The sequence below is a fragment of the Lissotriton helveticus genome, chromosome 8 (genome assembly GCF_964261635.1).
Source record: "Lissotriton helveticus chromosome 8, aLisHel1.1, whole genome shotgun sequence".
Lineage (NCBI taxonomy): Eukaryota > Metazoa > Chordata > Amphibia > Caudata > Salamandridae > Lissotriton > Lissotriton helveticus.
This window is the reverse complement of record NC_136069.1, coordinates 1,580,778,378-1,580,799,877: the sequence shown is the minus strand read 5'-3', so window position 1 is coordinate 1,580,799,877 and position 21,500 is coordinate 1,580,778,378. Positions and strand designations below refer to the sequence as shown.

General features: G+C 41.8%; 1 protein-coding gene across 1 annotated transcript in view; it reads left to right on the top strand.

Annotated features, from left to right (window-relative positions):
- Positions 1–21,500, top strand: part of LOC144773949 (solute carrier organic anion transporter family member 2B1-like) — a 560,363-nt gene that overhangs the window by 1,930 nt on the left and 536,933 nt on the right. The window contains exon 3 of the mRNA XM_078659003.1: positions 5,623–5,785. Within this exon, the coding sequence (XP_078515129.1) occupies positions 5,623–5,785 (163 nt within the window). The remainder of the gene's footprint in view (positions 1–5,622; positions 5,786–21,500) is intronic.

Sequence of the window (21,500 nt, the reverse complement as noted above, 5' to 3'; positions counted from 1 at the left end):
TGGCAGTTTTATGACATGTTTCATCTTGACCCGTGTTAGATCTTCTCGCTGGCCACATTTCCCACATTCCCTATCGAGCTAGACTCGTTTCCCCCACTGACATTAGTGATAGAGAATACCGATGGGGCTCGTCTAATTTTCGAAATGTATAAAGCTAGCTTTGCCATAAAACCAATCTGTGACACCAAACTTCGACAAGCCTGGGAGGCAGATATCGGGGGCCAATAACGGACAACCAATGGGCAAAGTGCTGCGGGGCCACTAAAGAAATCTCCCTCAATAGTAGTCACAAACTGCTTCACTTTAAGTTTCTGCGCCAAGCCTACTTTACTCCTGCTATGGCACACAGGATAGATGCCACTAGGTCCCATACATGTTTGAAATGCGCCGCATCATATGCCGATTTCATACTCTTAGCTTGGTTTTGCCCCCGATTACAGGCTTACTGGACGGGCGTACACACAACCCTGGGGAAAATAATCAGCAACCCGCTGAATCCCGTCCCTGAGATTGCGCTGTTAGGATATACGGTACAGATCCCCAAAAAAGTCAGGAGATTGGCCTCCTTAGGACTACTTTTGGCCAAAAGAAAGGTTGCTATACATTGGGGTCAGAAAACTGCTTCCAAATTGCAGGACTGGTTACAAAGTATCGCATATTGTAATATTAATGCCGAATGTTATGCAGGCTTGATGCCATTGACATCCTGCCCCAGAGACATATAGGGTCCGTTCAGGGACTATGTTTCAGCTCATTAACAGGCTTCAGACACGCAGATTGAAAAAGGCATTGTACCAGAGGGAGTGGGATGAACGGTGGCTGTTTTATAATGCAGCCGAAATGGCCAATGTTCGGTATGAAGTGCCTATGTGGGATTTGGGTATGTCGGTTTGGGGGAGGCGTAACGATGACAACTACGCAGCAAGGGCATGGAGTTGGGCTGAGCGCAAGTTCTATATTACGGGCTAAGTGTAGTAGGTGACTGTGGTGAGATTCAGAATTGGTATATTGCTTTTATGTGATAATATGTACACAATGTTTAACTGATCAAAAAATAAAGTGTTAAAAAAAAGATTTCATGCAACATGGACTTCTATTCGCACGGTGTGATTGCATTTTTGGAAAAGACATAATAAAAAACAAAGCTTACTGAGTGATAGGGAGTGAGCTTCGTGGAATTGGTTAAATGATCCTCTTCTTGCAGTAATGAGGAACTTCCATTAAGTCTGGGCAAATGCCTGCAGTTTTTAAACTCCAATTTCAGTCTTGTAGAACACTAAACATTGATTGATGTAATATAATGTACTATTTAACATAGGGGTATGGCCATTGTCACTTATCAAATACCACAGGACATGTTGAAGTACATTTATTATTTATGAATTATTATTATTGTAAGGCATGAAACACTTGTTATCAAATGTTTAAAATATATTAGTTGATGTTCAACCCAGCCCTTTAATTGTATGGTTCTGAATGTGTTTGATGAATCTATTATAGAAATAAATATATATTTGAGGCTGATGATTTCATTGTGAGTCATAAATGAAGAACTGACGGAATGCTATTCAGACATTGTCTTTTGTACCCACATATGTGCGTCTGTACCTAAACAATGCAGTGGAGTCCAAAGAAAAGGTTATTTGGACCTACCTGATACATAGTCTGGGCCTAAACTAGGATACTTTGTATTCAGATCAAATGAATGGTAACAGAATATTTATTTCTCTCCTGTCTGCTTCTTTTGATAATGTTCATTCAAATATAGTATAGTTTCCGGTAAACTAACAAACTGGAATTGTATTAACAGGCAATCCTCAACCTGGATGTATATGGTCCTAAAATACAAGTTAGCAAAGTGATACAAGTTATACTGCATACGTTTGACTAGCGCAGGTATATAGTACAGGGCTTTATCATACATATATTGTTGACAAACCAGAAATCACTTGTGCAAAAATGTTGTGATGTGTATTTTTCTGCCTTAAATGGCAAGTAGAAGTGAAGGGAGGAATGGAAATCTCACTCAGTGTGAAATACAGGGCAAAAGAAGAGGTGAAATACATTTCTGCCAATATACTTAATATATGTGTTAAAATTCAATATTAGATATTTAATTTATCATGCATTTGTCTGCATGAAGCACCACTGAGCTGTGTCTCAACAGTGAATTTTTCAAAATTCACAATCAAGTAAAAGAACAGCTAATATGTGGTCATTGTGGAGTTTATTCTACAAATCATAGGTGTAGGATATTAAAAACAGTGACGTGCGTCTGAAGGCCTAATTATTAGCCTTACGCACTGGGGAGTATGATCAACATGTTTCAGCCTTCTGGTTACTCTAGAGGCTTTCGTCAGGATTGGTATTTTAAAGAGCTTGGTATGGCTCCTAACTGCGAAAAAGTGTAGAATAAAATACGAGAGTCTTGGTATAAGGAATTTTATTTAATCACTTTTATTCACTTAAGCACAAAACACACACACCCTTTTCGTTTCTGGCCACTACTGTAACACCAGTTGGTCTTCCTCCAGGTGGAGGTCAGCATAACAACTAAGGAAAAGACCCAATGATAATGCTGTTGCAACACTGAACGGCGGAGAACCAAGATATACCGCCTCATGCCTGTGTTCGCATATGAGGGTTTTTTACAAAGATGGCCAACCCCACGTCCTCATAGACCCTGGTAACACAGGACAAGTGGTTCATTGCCCCCCATTTGATTCTTTATTAAATAAGTAAGACACAACACACTATAAAAATCCCAGACCAATTTACAATTTGTCAACATAGGAAATATGTCCATCTTTAAAATGATAGCAAATCCATCAGGATTTCAATGTAGAAAACCTGAGATTTGATTTATTATAGAATAAACACTTATTAGTGCTCAGAAACCAATAGCGCCACTTCTGGACATCTGGTTGCACTTGATTAGGACAAAGTCAAAGTTTGAGGCTGACCGCGATGGAGCACTGCTTGGATACTCGATGTGGGAGGCCCCAGATCGGGCTGGCTTGACCTGTTCTTCCTTTGAAGCTGATGCTTTATGGCCCAGCCCCTTGCTCTGGCATTCCTGTGCCCCACAGAGGTCCCTCCATCAGATTCCTGTGCCTCACAGAGCTCCCTCCATCAGACAGACTCAGACTGGCCAGGCCACTTATCACCTAATCAAGGCACCTTGACTAATCCCCTCAGGGCTGACCAATCAAGGAAAAGTGCTAGAGGCAGAATCTTGACTTACAGAAAAGAAATTCTTATAACTTTTGTATGTATAATTTACTATAAATTCAACAATGCCAAGTTGCTGGATTTATCAATACCATTCTGTTTAGTCCTTGAATGATATGTCCGTACTTTCTTAGCATCCATAAAATATTGCCATGTTAGCCTCTGAGGCCAAGTATCTTTCAATGTGGATAATGAAATGTGTAATTTCCTAATCACCAGGCGTTATAAACCATCTTTTATAAAGCCCCTGCTCATACTTACAGGGCCCTCCACCCCTGGAACAACAAGGGAAGACCTAGGGGGGTTCCTACTATGCACAAACGATTTTGGTTATGATTTCACAGTGCCCATGATACCAAAGTCGACTTTATAGTGAAGTTCCTACACTGGGGAAAAATAAAATGGACAACTTTCACTCACCAGAGTTTATGAAACATCTTTTATAGGGACCCTGCTTATAGTCACATGAATCCCACCCCTGGAACACCTAGGAGAGGCCTTGGGGGTACCCAAAATGTATAAATAAGGTAAATTATCACTTTTAAATTGCCCATACCACTAAAGTCGAATTGCAGTGAATTTTACTTATAAAAGCTGTGCTGCAACACAGCTGTTTTTAAAATGACATCCGACTCTCAGCAGAGCACACATGCAAGTGCAACAAAGGCTGCTGGCCTCTAAACTGAGTTTACCATGACCTACTCTAAAAGAGTAGGTCTTTTTTTTGGAATATTTTTATTAACATTTTTAACATTTTGCAGTTTTTGATACAAAGGTGCATGGATGCAGCAAGCAGGATTAAACACAACAGCAATCGGTCTGGTGCATATGCCACTTGTTATACATGTAATTTAGGTCTAGGTAATTGAAGAATGCAATAAGACATGCACATCTGGTAATTGTTTGTCTTGGCATCCATACACAACAACAGGTCAGTGCAGCTGTCAGTGGCAACGCATATGTCCCATGAGCTAAATAAACTTAAGTGAATCATACCACACTGAAACCACATAGTACAGGCACTTGATATGCTAGCCAAAATGCGCATCCCCAGCCAGGTAGTATTGGTTGTACGCCCATAACATGTAATGTTGCGAGTAATTGATACATTAGGGCCTATGCAGTGCAGAACATTGCGTGCACTCTCCAGTGTCAGGGCTTAGCTATCCTATTGGGATATCCCTGTTCATGTGGTCGTGCCAGCTGTTTCTCGATCAGATAATACACTCTCGCTTCTGGGGATCCTGAGGTATCGGTGCGGCACAATCCGCCCCGGCGGTCTCTACATATAGCCCAGGGAAGAGTAATTTCTGGTGCAACTGTCAACATCCCAATCTGGGAATGTTCGGACTAATCCAAACTCTAGAAATAAGAACCGAACAAAATGCTAATCAAAACAGGGCAAGGGGAAACTGTGTGTGCGTGTGGGGTGCGTGTTTTTTCCAATTGTTACATAAACAGTTCAGTGTGAGCGCGGGCCGCTACCCTTAGGGGGATTGGGGGGGGGAGGGGGAGGAGAAGAGGGGGGGAAGGCGAAGGAGCTCTAGTGATGCAGCAACATCCAATATCTCGTGTCTGTCACCCTGTGACCGTGACGAAGTGCCATCCGCCGCTGTCGAAAGGGCGCGGGCATGGGGGTGTCATCTGGGCAGGTCTCTTGCGTCAATGCTATCCCTGGGGTCTGTGGAGTGATGGAGGATGTATGCCTCTAAAAGAGTAGGTCATGCCAATTAAAAGTGTACCTCAATGCAAGTTTCTGTGTTTAACATAGCACTGGCCCTGGGCCTGGCTACCAGAGCCCAACTCACAGTCAGAGTCAGCTACCACCAGTGTCAGTCAGTAGAAAAAAATAGGGGATAAACAGGCAAAAAGGATGACTTTCTCACATGCACTTTCAGCAATCCATTTTGTGGTAAACTTGTTCTCAGACATTTCACAGTGGGGGGAAAAAATCTATGTTGGCTGTTAATTCTCATTTAATTTTATGACATTTGGCTTCCAAATATGTATTTGGCCACGAGGACAGTGTAATACACATATGAGTAGAATGCAGTCAGGTTTGGTTCTGCTGGTGAAAGTGTGTTTCAATGGTTGGAATCGAGTGTACATTCTCCAAAGTATGTCTTTAAATTTGTTGATCATTTCATGATGAATATGCTACACAATTGAAGTGCTATATAAACGTGATACTCAATATGTGGAACGTGCAAAACAACTGGTGTGCACTCCTGACCCCAAGTGATGAAGTGCAAGCATTGCTCACTACAGACCCTTAAAATACTAGAAACCACAATTTCCATTTGTTTTAAAACTGGTCACGCGTAGAGCATGTACATGTAGGCATAATGCTGCACTTGTTTACTAAGTAACCATGTCTATTTTCTTTTGTAGATTGGAAATGTGAGTCTAATTGTCTTCGTCAGTTACTTCGGAAGCAGAGTCCATAGGCCTCGCATGATTGGTTGTGGCGCCTTGCTAATTTGTATGGGTGGATTTATCATGTCTCTTCCTCACTTTATGGTGGGACCATATGAATATGACCAGTCTATTGCCAGTAAGTAATGTATCTGTACAGATGTTTTGGAAATGGAAGCTGCTATTCTTTTCTGACATTACTTTAGAAACAGGAATGCAGACACCTCTGTCCCTATACAGAAATCCATTTGTGTAACTGAGTTAAACTTAACAGTTCCATGGCTTGAAGTGTATGTTTGCACCCATAAACTTGTGGATTTGAATGTTCAGAAAATTTTGAAATGGCTTTTTCTACCCAGGATGCAGTCGTAGATGTACTGCTGCCAGTGACAGGTGTAATTTCCTATCATGCTTATCTTTTATCCCCGAATTAGTGGGGGCACTGAGGGAGTTGTACTCCACCGGGAAAATGTTTTCCACATTGAAAAAGAGAGAAAGTAAGTTTGTTTAAGCAAATGCAGTTCTTTTAAAACAAAGCTGCTTTTTGTGAAAAGACTGCGTGGCATATTTTATATTTACTATCTTTCACCATCACAGTTCAGCAGTCAAAGTTGCTGTTTTGTGTGAAAGGGTGCAAACAGTAATGCTCCATATTCTCAAAGGTATGGGGCATTTCTGCTCTTTCATTGAGCTGGCATGCTCTCTGCAGCCTAGGACTAACGCGGGCACGCTTGCACCATGATGGGTGGACAACTTTCTGCACAACTATTGCTAAATCCTGTGCATACATACATAATTTCAACAAGAAATGCAAATATCGTTTGAAGCAATTTGTACAGAATTCTTGGGTGATGTCGTAATTTCTTTATTCTGATGGAATACGCAACCAGCCGACACATGTTTTGTCGGGGAAAAGTAATCCCACAACTCTTCCGGGCTTAGGGAAGTATGTCAGAAATCCGGAATGTCCCTATGCTGGTGATAATTCCAACCCAGTAGGGCACAAGTTAAAGTATAAAGTTGAATCCAAGGTGATGCAGAGCATGCCTATGATTAAGGAGCCAGGGGGCTCCAAAAACCGGTCAGGCACAAACGAATGTGAGCATGTAGGCGCTGGCTCCCTCCAAATAAAATTGTCCTGTGGACACGTTGCTGTGGAGTGCATACTTAAGCGTTGGGCAACTTTAGAAAGGATTTGTACGCGGCACGTCCAAGCCGCGGAGGATTGCACCGCTCTTTAACTTTAAGAATTGTCTGTTGGGACCGACATGGTTTGAGTCCCGGTTCAGCTCAGTAACGAATGTTGAAATGAGCCAGCGGAGACATGCTTGTGGCCCACTGGAGGGCAACAATTAATGCTTTCATTTTGGATTTGTTAACAGAACCTACTGAAAGGGAAAAAGTATGCTGCGGAAAGAAACTGCAAGTTCCAGCATGTAAGGCGGTTTTAGAACACTCACCTGAGAGACATTACTGATGACAAAAGCCCACTGGAGGGCAGGAAATAATGAATCATGCTGATTTGGAGTGAAAGCCACAGAGAAAGCTGTTCAACTGCAGAGCATGCCTATGATTAAGGAGCTTCGGGCCTCCTTATCCGGTCAGGCACGAACTAATGCGAGCATGTAGGCACTGGCTCCCTCCAAATAAAATTGTCCTGTGGACACGATGCTGTGGATTGCGTCCTTAAGCGTTGGGCAACTTCAGAAAGGATATATATATATATATATATATATATATATATATATATATATATATATATATATAATATGTATCACAGTAACCTCCTTCACAGGAAAGAGCAGAGACCCATGTGGAGGATTCAAAGGCACACTTTATTGAGAAAAAGTCTTGAGCGAATGCATTTCGGCGTATCAGCCTTCGTCAGCGCTCCTCTCCGACCTCTTCGTATGCTGTGGTGTAGGCAACCCCTGCCTCGAAGGAGATGTAAATACCTTGCTCCGCCCCCTATTGTCATTGAGCGCACCTGTGTGGTCCTTTGGAACCGGACCTCAAGTCCCAGAATGCCTCTGTATGGTGCATGCCAGGTAAGGAAATGCTCGACGGGGTGACACTGCCGGAGTGGAAATCGAGAGCAGGCACAGTCGTGAAGTAAGTTGGGAGGTAAAGCAAATTCAAAGTCCAGTGCCCCCTTGAGTCCTCCACATATGTCGCAGCTGCCTCTCCGCCTGGGAACTTTAACGGGCGTTGGCTCAGGAATCCCGGTCACCCAAATCTGAAGTGTGAATACCTCCAAACCGCTGTATATCCAGACGTCCTGGCGGGTACTGGACGCGATTGTGACCACAGTCAAAGTACAAAAGCTTGGCAGAGCAAACCAGACCGGCCCGGCCTCTTGTGCTGCGGGGTTTCTGTAATGGGCCCTGGCAGTCGCATATAATCTCACAGTAACTTCCTTCACAGGAAAGAGCAGAAACCCATGTGGAGGATTCAAAGGCACACTTTATTGAGAAAAAGTCTTGAGCGAATGCATTTCGGCGTATCAGCCTTCGTCAGCGCTCCTCTCCGACCTCTTCGTATGCTGTGGCGTAGGCAACCCCTGCCTCGAAGGAGATGTAAATACCTTGCTCTGCCCCCTGTTGTCATTGAGCGCACCTGTGTGGTCCTTTGGAACCGGACCTCAAGTCCCAGAATGCCTCTGTATGGTGCATGCCAGGTAAGGAAATGCTCGACGGGGTGACACTGCCGGAGTGGGAATCAAGAGCAGGCACAGTCGTGAAGCAAGTTGGGAGGTAAGGCAAATTCAAAGTCCAGTGCCCCCTTGAGTCCTCCACATATGTCGCAGCTGCCTCTCCGCCTGGGAACTTTAACGGGCGTTGGCTCAGGAATCCCGGTCACCCAAATCTGAAGTGTGAATACCTCCAAACCGCTGTATATCCAGACGTCCTGGCGGGTACTGGACGCGATTGTGACCACAGTCAAAGTACAAAAGCTCGGCAGAGCAAACCAGACCGTCCCGACCTCTTGTGCTGCGGGGTTTCTGTAATGCGCGCTGGCAGTCGCATATAATCTCACAGTAACCTCCTTCACAAGGAATATATATTCACTGAAAAAAAATAGGTTTCATTGATGTTATAGTTAGTTGGACATTTCATTCATACAATACCAGAGAAATTGCACCGTTATAGTTAGTTCAGCTAACTATAACTCACGCCCCCACGATGAACTGCTGATGACGTCACATATTACATCATTCATGACATGGTCAGTGACATCACTGATGACATATCAAATGACATCACTGATGACATCATCCAGTGAATGTGGTTTTCTTTAAACTTTAAATATGTATTATTTATATATACACCAAGCTGTATTGAAGAATGAGTGGGTGTATAAGTGTCTGGATGGAGGATTTAGTGGTGTGTGACTGACTGTTTAATGAGTGATTTACTGAATGCATCGGTGTTAGACCTGGCACCTTGGCGTGAGTCTCCCTTCCACTTTTTGCTGATGTGCCTCAGATGTTTTGCTGGTGTTCGATGCTCAGGGCACTGCGCCACGGCCAATATAAGTGTATGTGGAATTGATTTCCACGATTGGCTTATTTGGTTTACTGTCAGTCCCCAGTAACGTGCACGAGGAGTGCCGGGGCTTGTAGATACAAATGCTGCTAGTGGGCCTGCAGCGTTGGTTGCGCCACCCACAGAAGCGGCCTCGTAAGACATGACTCGGGTCCGCCATTGCAGACCCCGCGTACAGTCCCGTACTGTCACGCTGACTGCGCAAGTGCCCACACTTGCCAGTCCCTGAACCTTCCCTAACCTCCATATCAGTCGCCCCTCTGGTAGGCCTACGGGCAGGGTGCATTGAAGCGTAAGGTAGGACAAGCCTAGAGTGTGGCATGTCCTCGTAGTGAATTGCCGCCCTTTTCGTTCTTCACTATGGAAGGGCTACCGGTTCTCTTAGGCCAAGATGAGCTGTCGGAACTATTACACGCTATAGTCCCGGCAGACTCAGGGAACACGGTAGCATGTCGAGTTTAGTATGCCTGAACTCAGAATAATAAAATACTTCCTTTAGTAAGGTTTATTTTAATATCCTGTGTTTGCAAATGCTACTTTTAGAAAGATAGCCTTTGCGCGCCTACCTATTTAGCCCGCCTCTGCCAGGATGTGTATCTGTTGTCTGGGTTGGTGTGAGTGACAGGGCTGGGAGATTCCCGGGGACAGTTGGGACCCCCAGGTGGTGAATAGGGTGCTTGCACCAGGATGGGTGGGCGGAGTAGTCCTTGACTCTGAGTAGGGTTGTGCTCCACCACCACAATGCTGGCTCCACCCCCTGCGGAGCATCTGATGTCCCTGCCCGCACTCTGAAAGAAGACGGCAGCTTCCTGTAAACAGAGTACTCCAGAACCGGGTTGAACTAGGCTCAGGCCCCCTGGCCTGCAAAGACAAAAGAATCGCAGTATAAATATAGGAGCTCCGCTCCTTACAAATCAGATCCAGTTTTGACTACGACGAACCTCTGCCTGACTAGAAGGACCAAGAGAAGCTGAAGGACGGAAACCGGTCTGAATCCTGTAAGACTGGCCTGCAGTGGTGCTTTGCTGAGAACGGAGAGGAAAGGACCAGAAAGGACTTTGTAGACTTGTGCCTGAAACCCTCTCCAAGGGCTTGATTGAGAGCTTGCCCCCTGAATGGAACCCCAGGACCATTGGGTTCTATCTGCTTGTGCCTGTCTGCTGTTGGGCCTTAGTTCTTATTCCCTCGCCGGAGTTGTGACTCGGATGCCTTCGCCCCCTCCCAGGTCGTTACAGCTCGGAGCCTGGTCGCCCCGCCGTAGAGAGCCCGCTCATCCCTGAGTCGCTCTCAGCTTCAGTGCCGGGCCGCCCGCTCTCCTGTCACCTCGCCGCTAACGGAGCGCGTGGTGCACCTCTCTTCTTCTCCCGCCGGAATCTGCACGGAGCGCATTCCATAGCCTCGGACGGTCCGTACGTCGTCACGTACCCGACTGTCTCGCTTTGCCCTCCTGCATACCAAGACCCGTGCCACACCTCAAGAAAGGCCTCCCCGTACAGTGGTACCGGAAGCCTGGTGTTGCACCTGTCTGCCGTAGAACGTGACGCCCCTCACAGATCCACGAGTACGACCCAGCGTGCTAAGAAGTAGTATGCCCCACAGGCCTGAACGGCGCCTCGCCCCGTAAGCTGCATCGACCCCAGATCACCGCAACCCTCCACAGTCCTGCTCCTCCACCTCGCACCTCGAGGGGGACCTGAGCCGGAGAGATCCTCTGGAGAACCGTCGGCCTCGTTCGGAGTCCGCCCTCACCAGCCGCGCCTGAAACGCCTCGGACTTCCACAAGCAAGGTACACGTGAACTCCGTCCTGAGTTCATATCGGATCCAGGGTCCGCAACGTTCTTATTTCCCTGTCATCGTACCTTGCCGAACCACGAACATTTAAAGACTAAAGCTTGCCTAAGTACCATCTGTTGGCCTCGAATCGTTACATGTTATATGGTCTTGTGATAATCCTGCTTGAATCTATCTCGTATATAAAGTATACGTATTTTTGATACAACTACACGACTGGTGTCCATTTGTGGTGGGTCAGTGGGTTTACTGTGTGTGATCATAAATGCTTAACTTACTATCGCCCTGAGGATTAGCCTTGTCTGCTCGCGCCACACTACCTAGAGGGTGAGCAGGGGTTATTCGAAGGAGTAGTTCCCTTGCCCTGACGTGGAGCTGAGGGTCCCTGCTTGTCACAAGTGCATACCTGTGCCAACCAGAGACCTCCGGTTCCAACAATCGGTTAGTGACTAAAGTGTGTGAATGTCTGTATCAGTCTGCTGTTATATAAGCTGCTGCATGTGTTGCTCAGTAGCTACATGAGTGTCTATATGGGTTATTGATTGGTTACCAAAGTATTTATATGGGTGTCTGTGGGAGGTATGTAACTCTGTGCATACATGTTTCAGTGGTTGATTCACTGGGTGTATGGGTTCAAGAGTGCATGTGGAAACAGCTGTATGGGTGATTGAGTGTGTATGGGCGTGTTAGTGAGTGAATTGATGTCTAAGTGGTACATGTCTAAGTAACTACATATGTAAAAGCAGTGTATGTGAGAGTTGAAGTATATAAATGACTATACAAGAAAGACGATGATTGTGACAGTGGCTGTATAGATGAGTGTGCACTTGTATCAGTGATTGTATAAGAGACTAATTATGTGTTTCTTTCTGTTTGCATAAGTGATGTGTTCTGTGTATTTTCAGGTGCAGGTTAGTAAATGGAAGTATGATTGATTTTTTGCCTGACTCACTAGGTGTGTGAGTAACTCTGGATGAGTGCTGGTGTGTGAGTGTCTGTGTAGGTGTATGAGTGTTTTTTTCAGTGAATTTCAATGGTTTTTAAGTATTAATTTCTAACTATAACATCCCTGAATCCTATGGTTTTTTTCAAGTGAATTTCAAAGGTTTTTTAAATGCTACTTTCTAACTATATCTTCCCTAAAACCTACAATTAATAATAATAGCGGGTTAGTATTAGTAGTTAGGCCATTCCATAAGTACATGACTAGTACCTGGATGATTATAGTGCTGTAAAGAGAGTGCATGGTGTATTCATAAGTGCTTTGGTATTAGCGAAGTGATTAGATAAGTACACCATGCTAGATGAGTTATTGGAGAAGTGCATGTGGACTGACAGGGTGATTGCTATAGTGCATGGGTACTACCAGGGTATTTAGAGGTAGTATGTGCCTCCTTAGATGTCTGTGTGGATAGTGCACAGACAATTGTGGCACTGCTTGTGTTAGTGCTTGAGCCATTGTATGAGAACATCAGCAGTGACCAGATTATTACAGTACTGCAAGGAGAGTGTATGCTGAATTTATAAGTACTTGGGTGTTAGTGGAGATATTTAATTAGTGTATAGTACTGGCTGGGTGACTGGAGATGGGCTTGGGGAGTCACAATGTCTTTGATAGACCGCAAGGGTAGTACCTGGGTGAAATAATCTTACCTGTTTTCAAGTAGATATGAAATTATTCGTAATATATTTTAACTTCTTTTCTTTAAATGCAAATTTAAAGTATTTTAAACTTTAGTAGTAAGGTCTGTATAAAAAGAAGAAAAAAGTTCTGTTATTATATATAATGTTATATTTTTCGCAACACAATATAAGTATGCAATTACATCAGATATTCAATTTGCCATTTTTTGCTGTCTTCAGATTGTTTTGAATTTCACCATAAACACTGATTTCAATGTTAATCATCAGATTACAGCGGGCAAAAAAATACAATCATTAAGATTGTGAAAAAAAATACACTTCTCTTCAAAATATCTATAACCAACACAACTTAATATTTACATTTTCACAAATAAACATTCTTAGTAACATAGTATATAATACAAAGATTAAATATATCACCACCTTCTTTCAAACACAATCTTTCAAATGCAATATGAAAGAACAGAATTAATAATTGAAACCGTAATTACGAACATCTTCCCTATTGGCCGAATGATGTTTCTGAAAATATATCCATTTAGTATATCCAAAATAAACTTCTGAATTCATATACACACCTTCCCAATAGACCGAATAATGTTTCTGAAACATTTGCAATGAGGATATCCAACATACACTTCTAAAATCATATTCACATGTTTCCAATAGGGTGGATAATCTTTCCAAAATCATTTGTTGTGGAAATATCCAAAATGTACTCTGTAATTCGTGTTGATATCTTCTTAGAATTTTGGCATCAAAAATATTAAGTATGAATTTGGTAATTCATTAGGGAACCGAAATGTATACTCTAAATGCACATCATTACAAAGTGTCCATCTTTTATTGCATTTTAACCTCTTCCATGCTAATGACAAGGTCAGCTCGTCATGCAGTACCACTGGAGCTGTGCTTATGACGAGCTGACCTTGTCATGAACAAGGCAAATCTGAAGCTTTCAGCACAGGAGAAAAATACCCTGTAGCATTGAAGGTGTTAAATAGACAGTATAGTGTCCAGATGTTGCAGTTGGTCAATCGTGGAAAACAATAGCTACTGTTTTAAAAGTTCTTCCTGAATTTGACACTTGACCTGCCACAACATTTTTAATTTTGGTTTCCAATTTTGTTCCATCTGCTCTACAACGTTGCAACATTAAAATAATATATTGTCCACATCTTTCTATAAATAATGTTAGCAACATTTCCGATTTGCACTGAGTACATTCCATATGTTGATTAGCTGATTTTACTAGTTCGTTGAAAGTCACTGTTTTCAAATCTGGCATTGTCAAATATATGAATCGTTCAGTGTCTATTTTAGTGGTAGATGAAAATGAACAGCTGTCACATCTATGTACCCATCTGCAACGTAGTCCAAACAGATTTTCAATTTGTATACCTCCATCTTCTAATACTGAAAGCATAAACATTAGACATTCCTGAGTATCTTGCTGTACATTCTGTGTAAATTGTGAAGAACCAGGATATATATCCAGAAGATTCCGCACATCAGAAGCAGTATGGATTTTTGTTTTATCAGTTTTCAACTTCTCAAAAATATTATGTAACAAATAACAAAATCTTTTTTCTCAATTTTCAATAATTGCATGCTGTAGATTTTCTGAAAAAAAAACAATGGGCTCGATTCACAGAACTAACTTAAAACAAAATCCTAAACTTACTACTTTTGGTATTCACAGAAGTTAGGATTTTGTCTTAAGACACAACTAAGACAGATTTAAGACAGACTTAAGTTAGGATTTTGTCTTAAGTCTGTCTTAAGTCTGTCTTAAGTTTTTCTTAAGACAAACTTAAGACAAAATCCTAACTTCTGTGAATAGCAAAAGTAGTAAGTTTAGGATTTTGTCTTAAGTTAGTTCTGTGAATCAGGCCCAATGTTCACAATTACATTAGCATAGTAGTTGATACCTTAACTAGTTTCTAACCGATGTCCTACAATATTAGCAACCGTGTTGCCTTCTATTTTCTTTCCTAACTCGTCATTCTTTTCAATGTTTTTTTCTTTGCAGCCTCAGTATGGGCCCGATTCACAGAACTAACTTAAGACAAAATCCTAAACTTACTACCATTTTGGTATTCACAGAAGGCACTTACTCATTTTGGTATTCACAGAATGCACTTACTCATTTCGGTATTCACAGAAGTTAGGAGTCCTAACTTTAGGACTCTTAAATGCCTTCTGTGAATACCAAAAGTCTTAAAGTTAGGATTGTTCTCAATTTAGTAGTAGTAAAGTTAAGACTCCTAACTTTAGGACTCCTAAATGCCTTCTGTGAATACCGAAAGTCTTAAAATTAGGATTTTTCTCAATTTAGTAGTAGTAAAGTTAGGACTCCTAACTTTTGGACTCCTAAATGCCTTCTGTGAATACTGAAAGTCTTAAAATGTTTTTTTTTCTCAGTTTGGTAGTAGTAAAGTTAGGACTCCTTACTTTAGAACTCCTAAATGCTTGCTGTGAATAATGAAAGTCTTAAAATTAGGATTTTTCTCAATTTAGTAGTAGTAAAGTTAGGACTCCTAACTTTTGGACTCCTAAATGCCTTCTGTGAATACCGAAAGTATTTAAATTAGGATTTTTCTCAGTTTAGTAGTAGTAAAGTTGAGAAAATCCAAATTTTAAGACTTTTGGTATTCACAGAAGGCATTTAGGAGTCCGAAAGTTAGGAGTCCTAACTTTACTACTACTAAATTGAGAAAAATCCTAATTTTAAGACTTTTATTATTCACAGCAGGCATTTAGGAGTTCTAAAGTAAGGAGTCCTACATTTACTACTACTAAACTGAGAAAAAAAAACATTTTAAGACTTTTGGTATTCACAGAAGGCATTTAAGAGTCCAAAAGTTAGGAGTCCTAACTTTACTACTACTAAATTGAGAAAAATCCTAACTTTAAGACTTTCGGTATTCACAGAAGGCATTTAGGAGTCCTAAAGTTAGGAGTCTTAACTTTACTACTACTAAATTGAGAAAAATCCTAACTTTAAGACTTTCGGTATTCACAGAAGGCATTTAAGAGTCCTAAAGTTAGGACTCCTAACTTCTGTGAATACCGAAATGAGTAAGTGCATTCTGTGAATACCAAAATGAGTAAGTGCCTTCTGTGAATACCAAAATGGTAGTAAGTTTAGGATTTTGTCTTAAGTTAGTTCTGTGAATCGGGCCCTATAATCTTATCATATTTTCATTTTGGACGTATTAAACGTTTTTTATAAATAGGTTATTTACCTAAGTTAGGAGCATAGAGTCTTCTTAACCTATATTACTCTTTTACACAATTTACATTTGGGAGAAGCGCGGCTCAGTTGTTAGAGGCGGCAGACCTGGAAGCTGAGATCGGCCGTGGACCAAGGTTCGATTCCCCGCCTCGGCGGGTCTCGGGCTCAAAATTCCACGGACTCGATAATTCTCGCTCCGGTGCCTACTCGACTCACGGGGTCACACTCTGCGACTCTGGGCAATAGCTTGCTTAATCTCCACTACGACCCCTCGCGGCGGGATGCCTGGCTTTCACCTTGTGGATATCCTGCCGGGGTATCTCACAGGGCAATACCAGGACGGGTTCCCTAAGCAAGCGCTTAGATACCGTGTCGGTGATTTGCGCTATATAAATACATGTACATTTACACTAACCTTTTGCTCATCAAAATCAATCAAATACAATCTGGATAACGTTCTTACTCAAGACAATGCAACATACGCCATACCCTCTTCCAATATTTACCAAAGCATTGTCTACACTTAATCCTTGAGATTTATGAATAGTCACTGCATATGCGAAACAAACAGGAAACTGTTTTCTACGAACATACAAATCTTTTACAAGCAAGAAATGAACACAACAGTGTCCAATTTGTTTCACCTCTTCAATTTGATCAAATGTAATCTTCAAAAATTCAATCTCATCTCTATTTGAAGAACTAACAAAGTCAACAACTTCCCCATTTCTCCAGTTACTAAACCTTTTACAACATCTAAATTGCGTCATAATTAACCCTGGGCGAAGGACTTTGCTACACCCACGGAGTGGGCGTAGTGTTGCCTACGTCGCCCTTTGCAAAGTAGGCGTAGCAGGCAACACTACACCCACTCCGTGGGCGTAGCGAAGTTGCCCGCCACCCGCCTCCCTCCCGCCCTACCCTACATACCTAATTTGTGCAAATACTAAAAGAAAAGTAAATAAAAGGCACTTGCCTTGTCCGCTGCGCCCTGGGGCTCCCTCTTCTCTTTCGCGCCGCCGTCTTGGATACCAATGCGCATGTCACTCTGTATGCGCACATGCATAAATGAACATGATCACAGAGAGGGGGGATGGAGAAATTGTTTGGACTGGAAAACTAAATTTGAATTCTAACTGTAATATTTGTTGCATGTGCGCATACAGAGTGACATCGCCCAAAGCACCTATAGAAACACATACTCCCGTTCATCTGTGGCAAATGATTGTGGTGGCAAGGGCACTCAGCCCAGGAACCTTCAGCGCTCCCAGTATTGTTTCAGCGCAACACACGCTAATTTCAATGTAGAACACCTAGTTTACAAAGATATAGACTATCAACACATAGTCGCACAGGGAGCGCGTAGCACCGCACTGCCACATAGAATTTGGGAGGCGATCTAAGGGCTTACCAACACGCACACTAAACAATCAGACACAAATTGCACGGAACCAAAACAACAATATAACGTAATGAAGTTATATTAATAATGCGGGTAATCATGATTAAAATGTTAAACTCGCCGCTAATAACGCAACATGATTAGAATGAACAGCGCGAAATCAAACGCAAAGTTATAGCGTGTCATCCAAATAATACATGGATAAAGTTTGCTGAATGACTACTAATCCCAGAATGCAATGCATGTCATATGTGTATATAATGTGAAATGGAAAAGGGACCAATTTTCTGAATATTTGCCGTGATCAAGAACGCTTAGTTAGAAACGCGTAGGCGATCACAGTTGATGAAATAAAATCTTGAAAATTCCTTGAGTGGAGTGCCATCATTCTTTTGGAATAATTGCGCTACGATTATTGACGGGATACTGTCTTGATCCCGACGATTATAAATGAGTCTAGAGGAAACTCGAGACTAAAGCAGTGCACAGCTTGAGAGGCACTAAGGCCTAATACTTTTAAACAAAATTATTTTCACAGAATTATTTTCACAGTTGATTGGCACATTTATTTACTCAAATGTACTCATAAAATGTTTTTGATTCGATACAATGTCATGTATAAAAGCAAACTCAAATGTTGGTACATTTCAAAAACCTAATTAATGTCTCTGTCTTGAAAAGTACATGTCACATTTTAGTGAATTAAACATTCATCCAACAACCCAATGCATTTCGGGTTCAATCTGAACCCTTCATCAGAGGAAAAAACGTATTACAATTATCCACATATATATAATGTAAATTCCTCGGAGTCAGTCAGAAAGCGAATCTACAACAAAAGAAATTTGATGAATTCAGTTACAATGCACATGTAGGACAGTGAAGTATTTACTGTGGGTTTTCCATACCGCAAAACGTTAAAGTGCCACAAAAACCAGTGAATGAAAAAATAGTGAATGAAAAAGGTGAATGAAAAAGGTGAATGAAAAAATCAACCGTGCCACCACCATAAGACCCACTCAATCAATGAATTGAAGGAGAAACCGAAAGGTCGAAAACATGTGAAAATCTAAAAGTAACCGCATGACATAAACACCGATAACAGAAATCTAAACTTGATATCGCCCCGTGTTGCACCTCCATGACTGGTGCCTTCAAATTACCTTCAATGCTGAAAACAACCAAAATGGTGTGTTATGTGAGGTCCTACCTGCAGCACTTCTTCCTGTAACATTAACAGAGTGCTTTTGTGATACCCTCATTGTTGGAAGTCACTAGTAGTCAATTAAATAAACAACCCTAATACTCACAGGAATGCAAAGCGCTAATCTGAACCGTGAACAGTATAATGAGGCACTCTGTCCCAACTCGTGAGCAGCTCGTGATCTCCCCCTGCGTTTCCCTGAAACAAACCATATTATTCCTCAGTGGACTCGAAAGTCTCTAAATTAAAAGTCAAAGTGACCCGAGTCTAAAACGAAATATGTGAATTCCCTTACCTACTGGTTTATTGCGCTGTTAGGAAAAGGGTCTCGCTACTCCTCGTGTGTGTTCGTGAAAGTCGCCAGCAGTAGTGCGCGATGTAGTCTGAGAAAACGTGCCCCGCCCTCCTAATACCAATGACATCAACAAAGGACTAGAGCCTGTCCTTATCCAAAATGGCGCTCTCAGTCTAAATACAATGTGCCAATGAACACGCTAAGTAGAACCAACTGATGAGAATATTAATACCAGTTACATGAAAAGAACGAATCCTATGAAAATAACAGTGAAAATAATAATAAAGAAGAATCATAATAAAGAAAATAGAAAAAGGAAATAGGGTGCAGATTTCGTAATGAAGTATGTAAAATGCCCCTCACATTCTCAAAACATTGAGAATAACACTTATAGATAACATAAAAGTTCGTAGTGGTCATTGAGACTCCCTGGGATTACGGTCCCTACTTTCAGAATCCACTGTGTCTCTTTTCGTGCAAGTGTTGTATTGATGTCAATACTTGTGTCAATACTTGTGTGTGGTGTAATACACTCAAGGATAGTGAATCTCAGTTGTAGAATGGTATGTCCTGCCTTAATCCAGAGTGCTGCTAGTGCAGAGTTCATGTTTTTGTTACGAATACGACTCTTATTCAAGTGATCAAGGCTATCTCTAGCCGAAACGCGTCATGGTGGACTGGTGCTGGGTTTAAAAATCGAATAAAATAATATTGCACCACGTTTGGGTCTTGCTGGTTCCTGTTCGTTAGTGTGGGTCTACTGCTGCGCCTACGGACCTGTTTGGAACTTTACATACCTCATATATATATATATATATACATATAAATATATCTATATATAGTCATTTATATACTCCAACACTCACATATACTGCCTTTCACATATGTAGTTACTCACTCAAATACCACTGAGACATCCATTCACTCACCAACACAGCCATACGCACACTCACTCACCCATACGCTACTTCACAGACACTCTTGAGCCCATACACACAGTGAATCACCCACTCACATATCTTTGCACATTCACACCCCCCACTCACCCACACAAACACTCAGGCACCCATACAGATACTCAGACAACCAATCAATAACCCATATAGACACTTATGTAGCTACTTACCAACCCATGCAACAGCTTACACAACAGACACACTGATACAGACATTCACAGAGTTTAGTCACTAACCCATGCATTCAGTAAGACACATTTAATCACTCACTTATACAGTCACACACCTACTAACTCCTTCATCAAACACTTATACACCCACTCATTCTTCAATACACCTTGGAATATATATAAAACATATTAAAACTCTATAGAAATACACAGTCACTAGATGATGTCATCAGTGATGTCATTTGAGATGTCATCAATGATGTCACTGACAATGTCATGAATGATGTAATATGTGACGTCATCAGCAGTGCATTGCGGGGGCGCGAGTTTTAGTTAGCTGAACTAACTATAACGGCTGAATTTCTCAGGTTTTGTAGGAGTGAAATGTCCAACTAACTATAACGTCCCTGAAACCTGTTTTTTTGTGTGAATAGGTATATATATATATATATATTTATATATATATATATATATATATTCAAGACATGGTCAGTGACATCTCAAATGACATCACTGCTGACAAAACTGCTGACATCATCCAGTGAGTGTGTATTTCTATAGAGTTTTAATATGATTTATAACTATGCCAAGGTGTATAGAAGAATGAGTGGGTGTTTAAGTGTCTAGATGGAGGATTTAGTAGGTGCGTGACTGTATAAGTGAGTTGCCAGTGAGTAGTTATAGTTAGGACCATCTTTTCATGGGAAAAGCGTTTTTTGATTTGCCTGTACATTTGGTGCCGTTCAAAAAAGTGCCCCTGTGATTTTGTTGTGCATGGAAAGTTTCAGGGTGATCCGTCAAGCGGGGGCCAAGAAAAAGGCGGTGGTCAAAAGATGTGTTAATTTCTATAGGAATTATAGACACAACTACAGCCCGAACCGCTGAATTGAATTAACTAATTTCGCCAGAAAGGTTATTGCAGGGCCAAAAAACTAACTTTTTATGAATTGGTGTAAATCCTTTCTTCCTTTCAGTAGTTGCAGTAGTTGAAGTAATCAAAAGAATACAAATTTGTGTATATAAAAACGTAGATCCTCCGAGGATCTAACACTCCCTTTGCAGAAATCTGATTGACTGTCAACACTGCAACCAGAAAGTGTTGCAAGCCATCTTGGGACTTCTGCTGAGTCCCACAAAAAAAATAAAAAAAGAGAAGGGGGCAGGGTAGGAATACCCTGACCTCCTAGGGTTCTGATCCCACCAGGGCAAAATGTACTATTATTATTATTTTTTTGCTGTGAATGTGCAACGAGGTCACAAAGCTACAGTAAAACGTTTTAAACAAACAAGTGCGGTCTCTCATGCTTGATTTTATTATAGCCCCCGAATGGGCTAGGTCCGGAAAGTATACTCTAAAAATAGTAGGGGCATACACCTAGAGATTATGAATACCCCGGGAACCTCCACATCCCAGTGAAAAATGTGTTCAAATAAATGCTGGGAGGCCCGTGCGACCCCCGACAGCCCAGGAGCTGCCATCTCCCTGGGGCACTAGTAAATATGGATGCCCGCTGGGCCCGTCTGCACACTAGGGACTGCCACCTCCCCACTCGGAGATGAGTTCCTTTATTTTTTGTCTATGTTACAATAAGTCTATTACTATAGTGA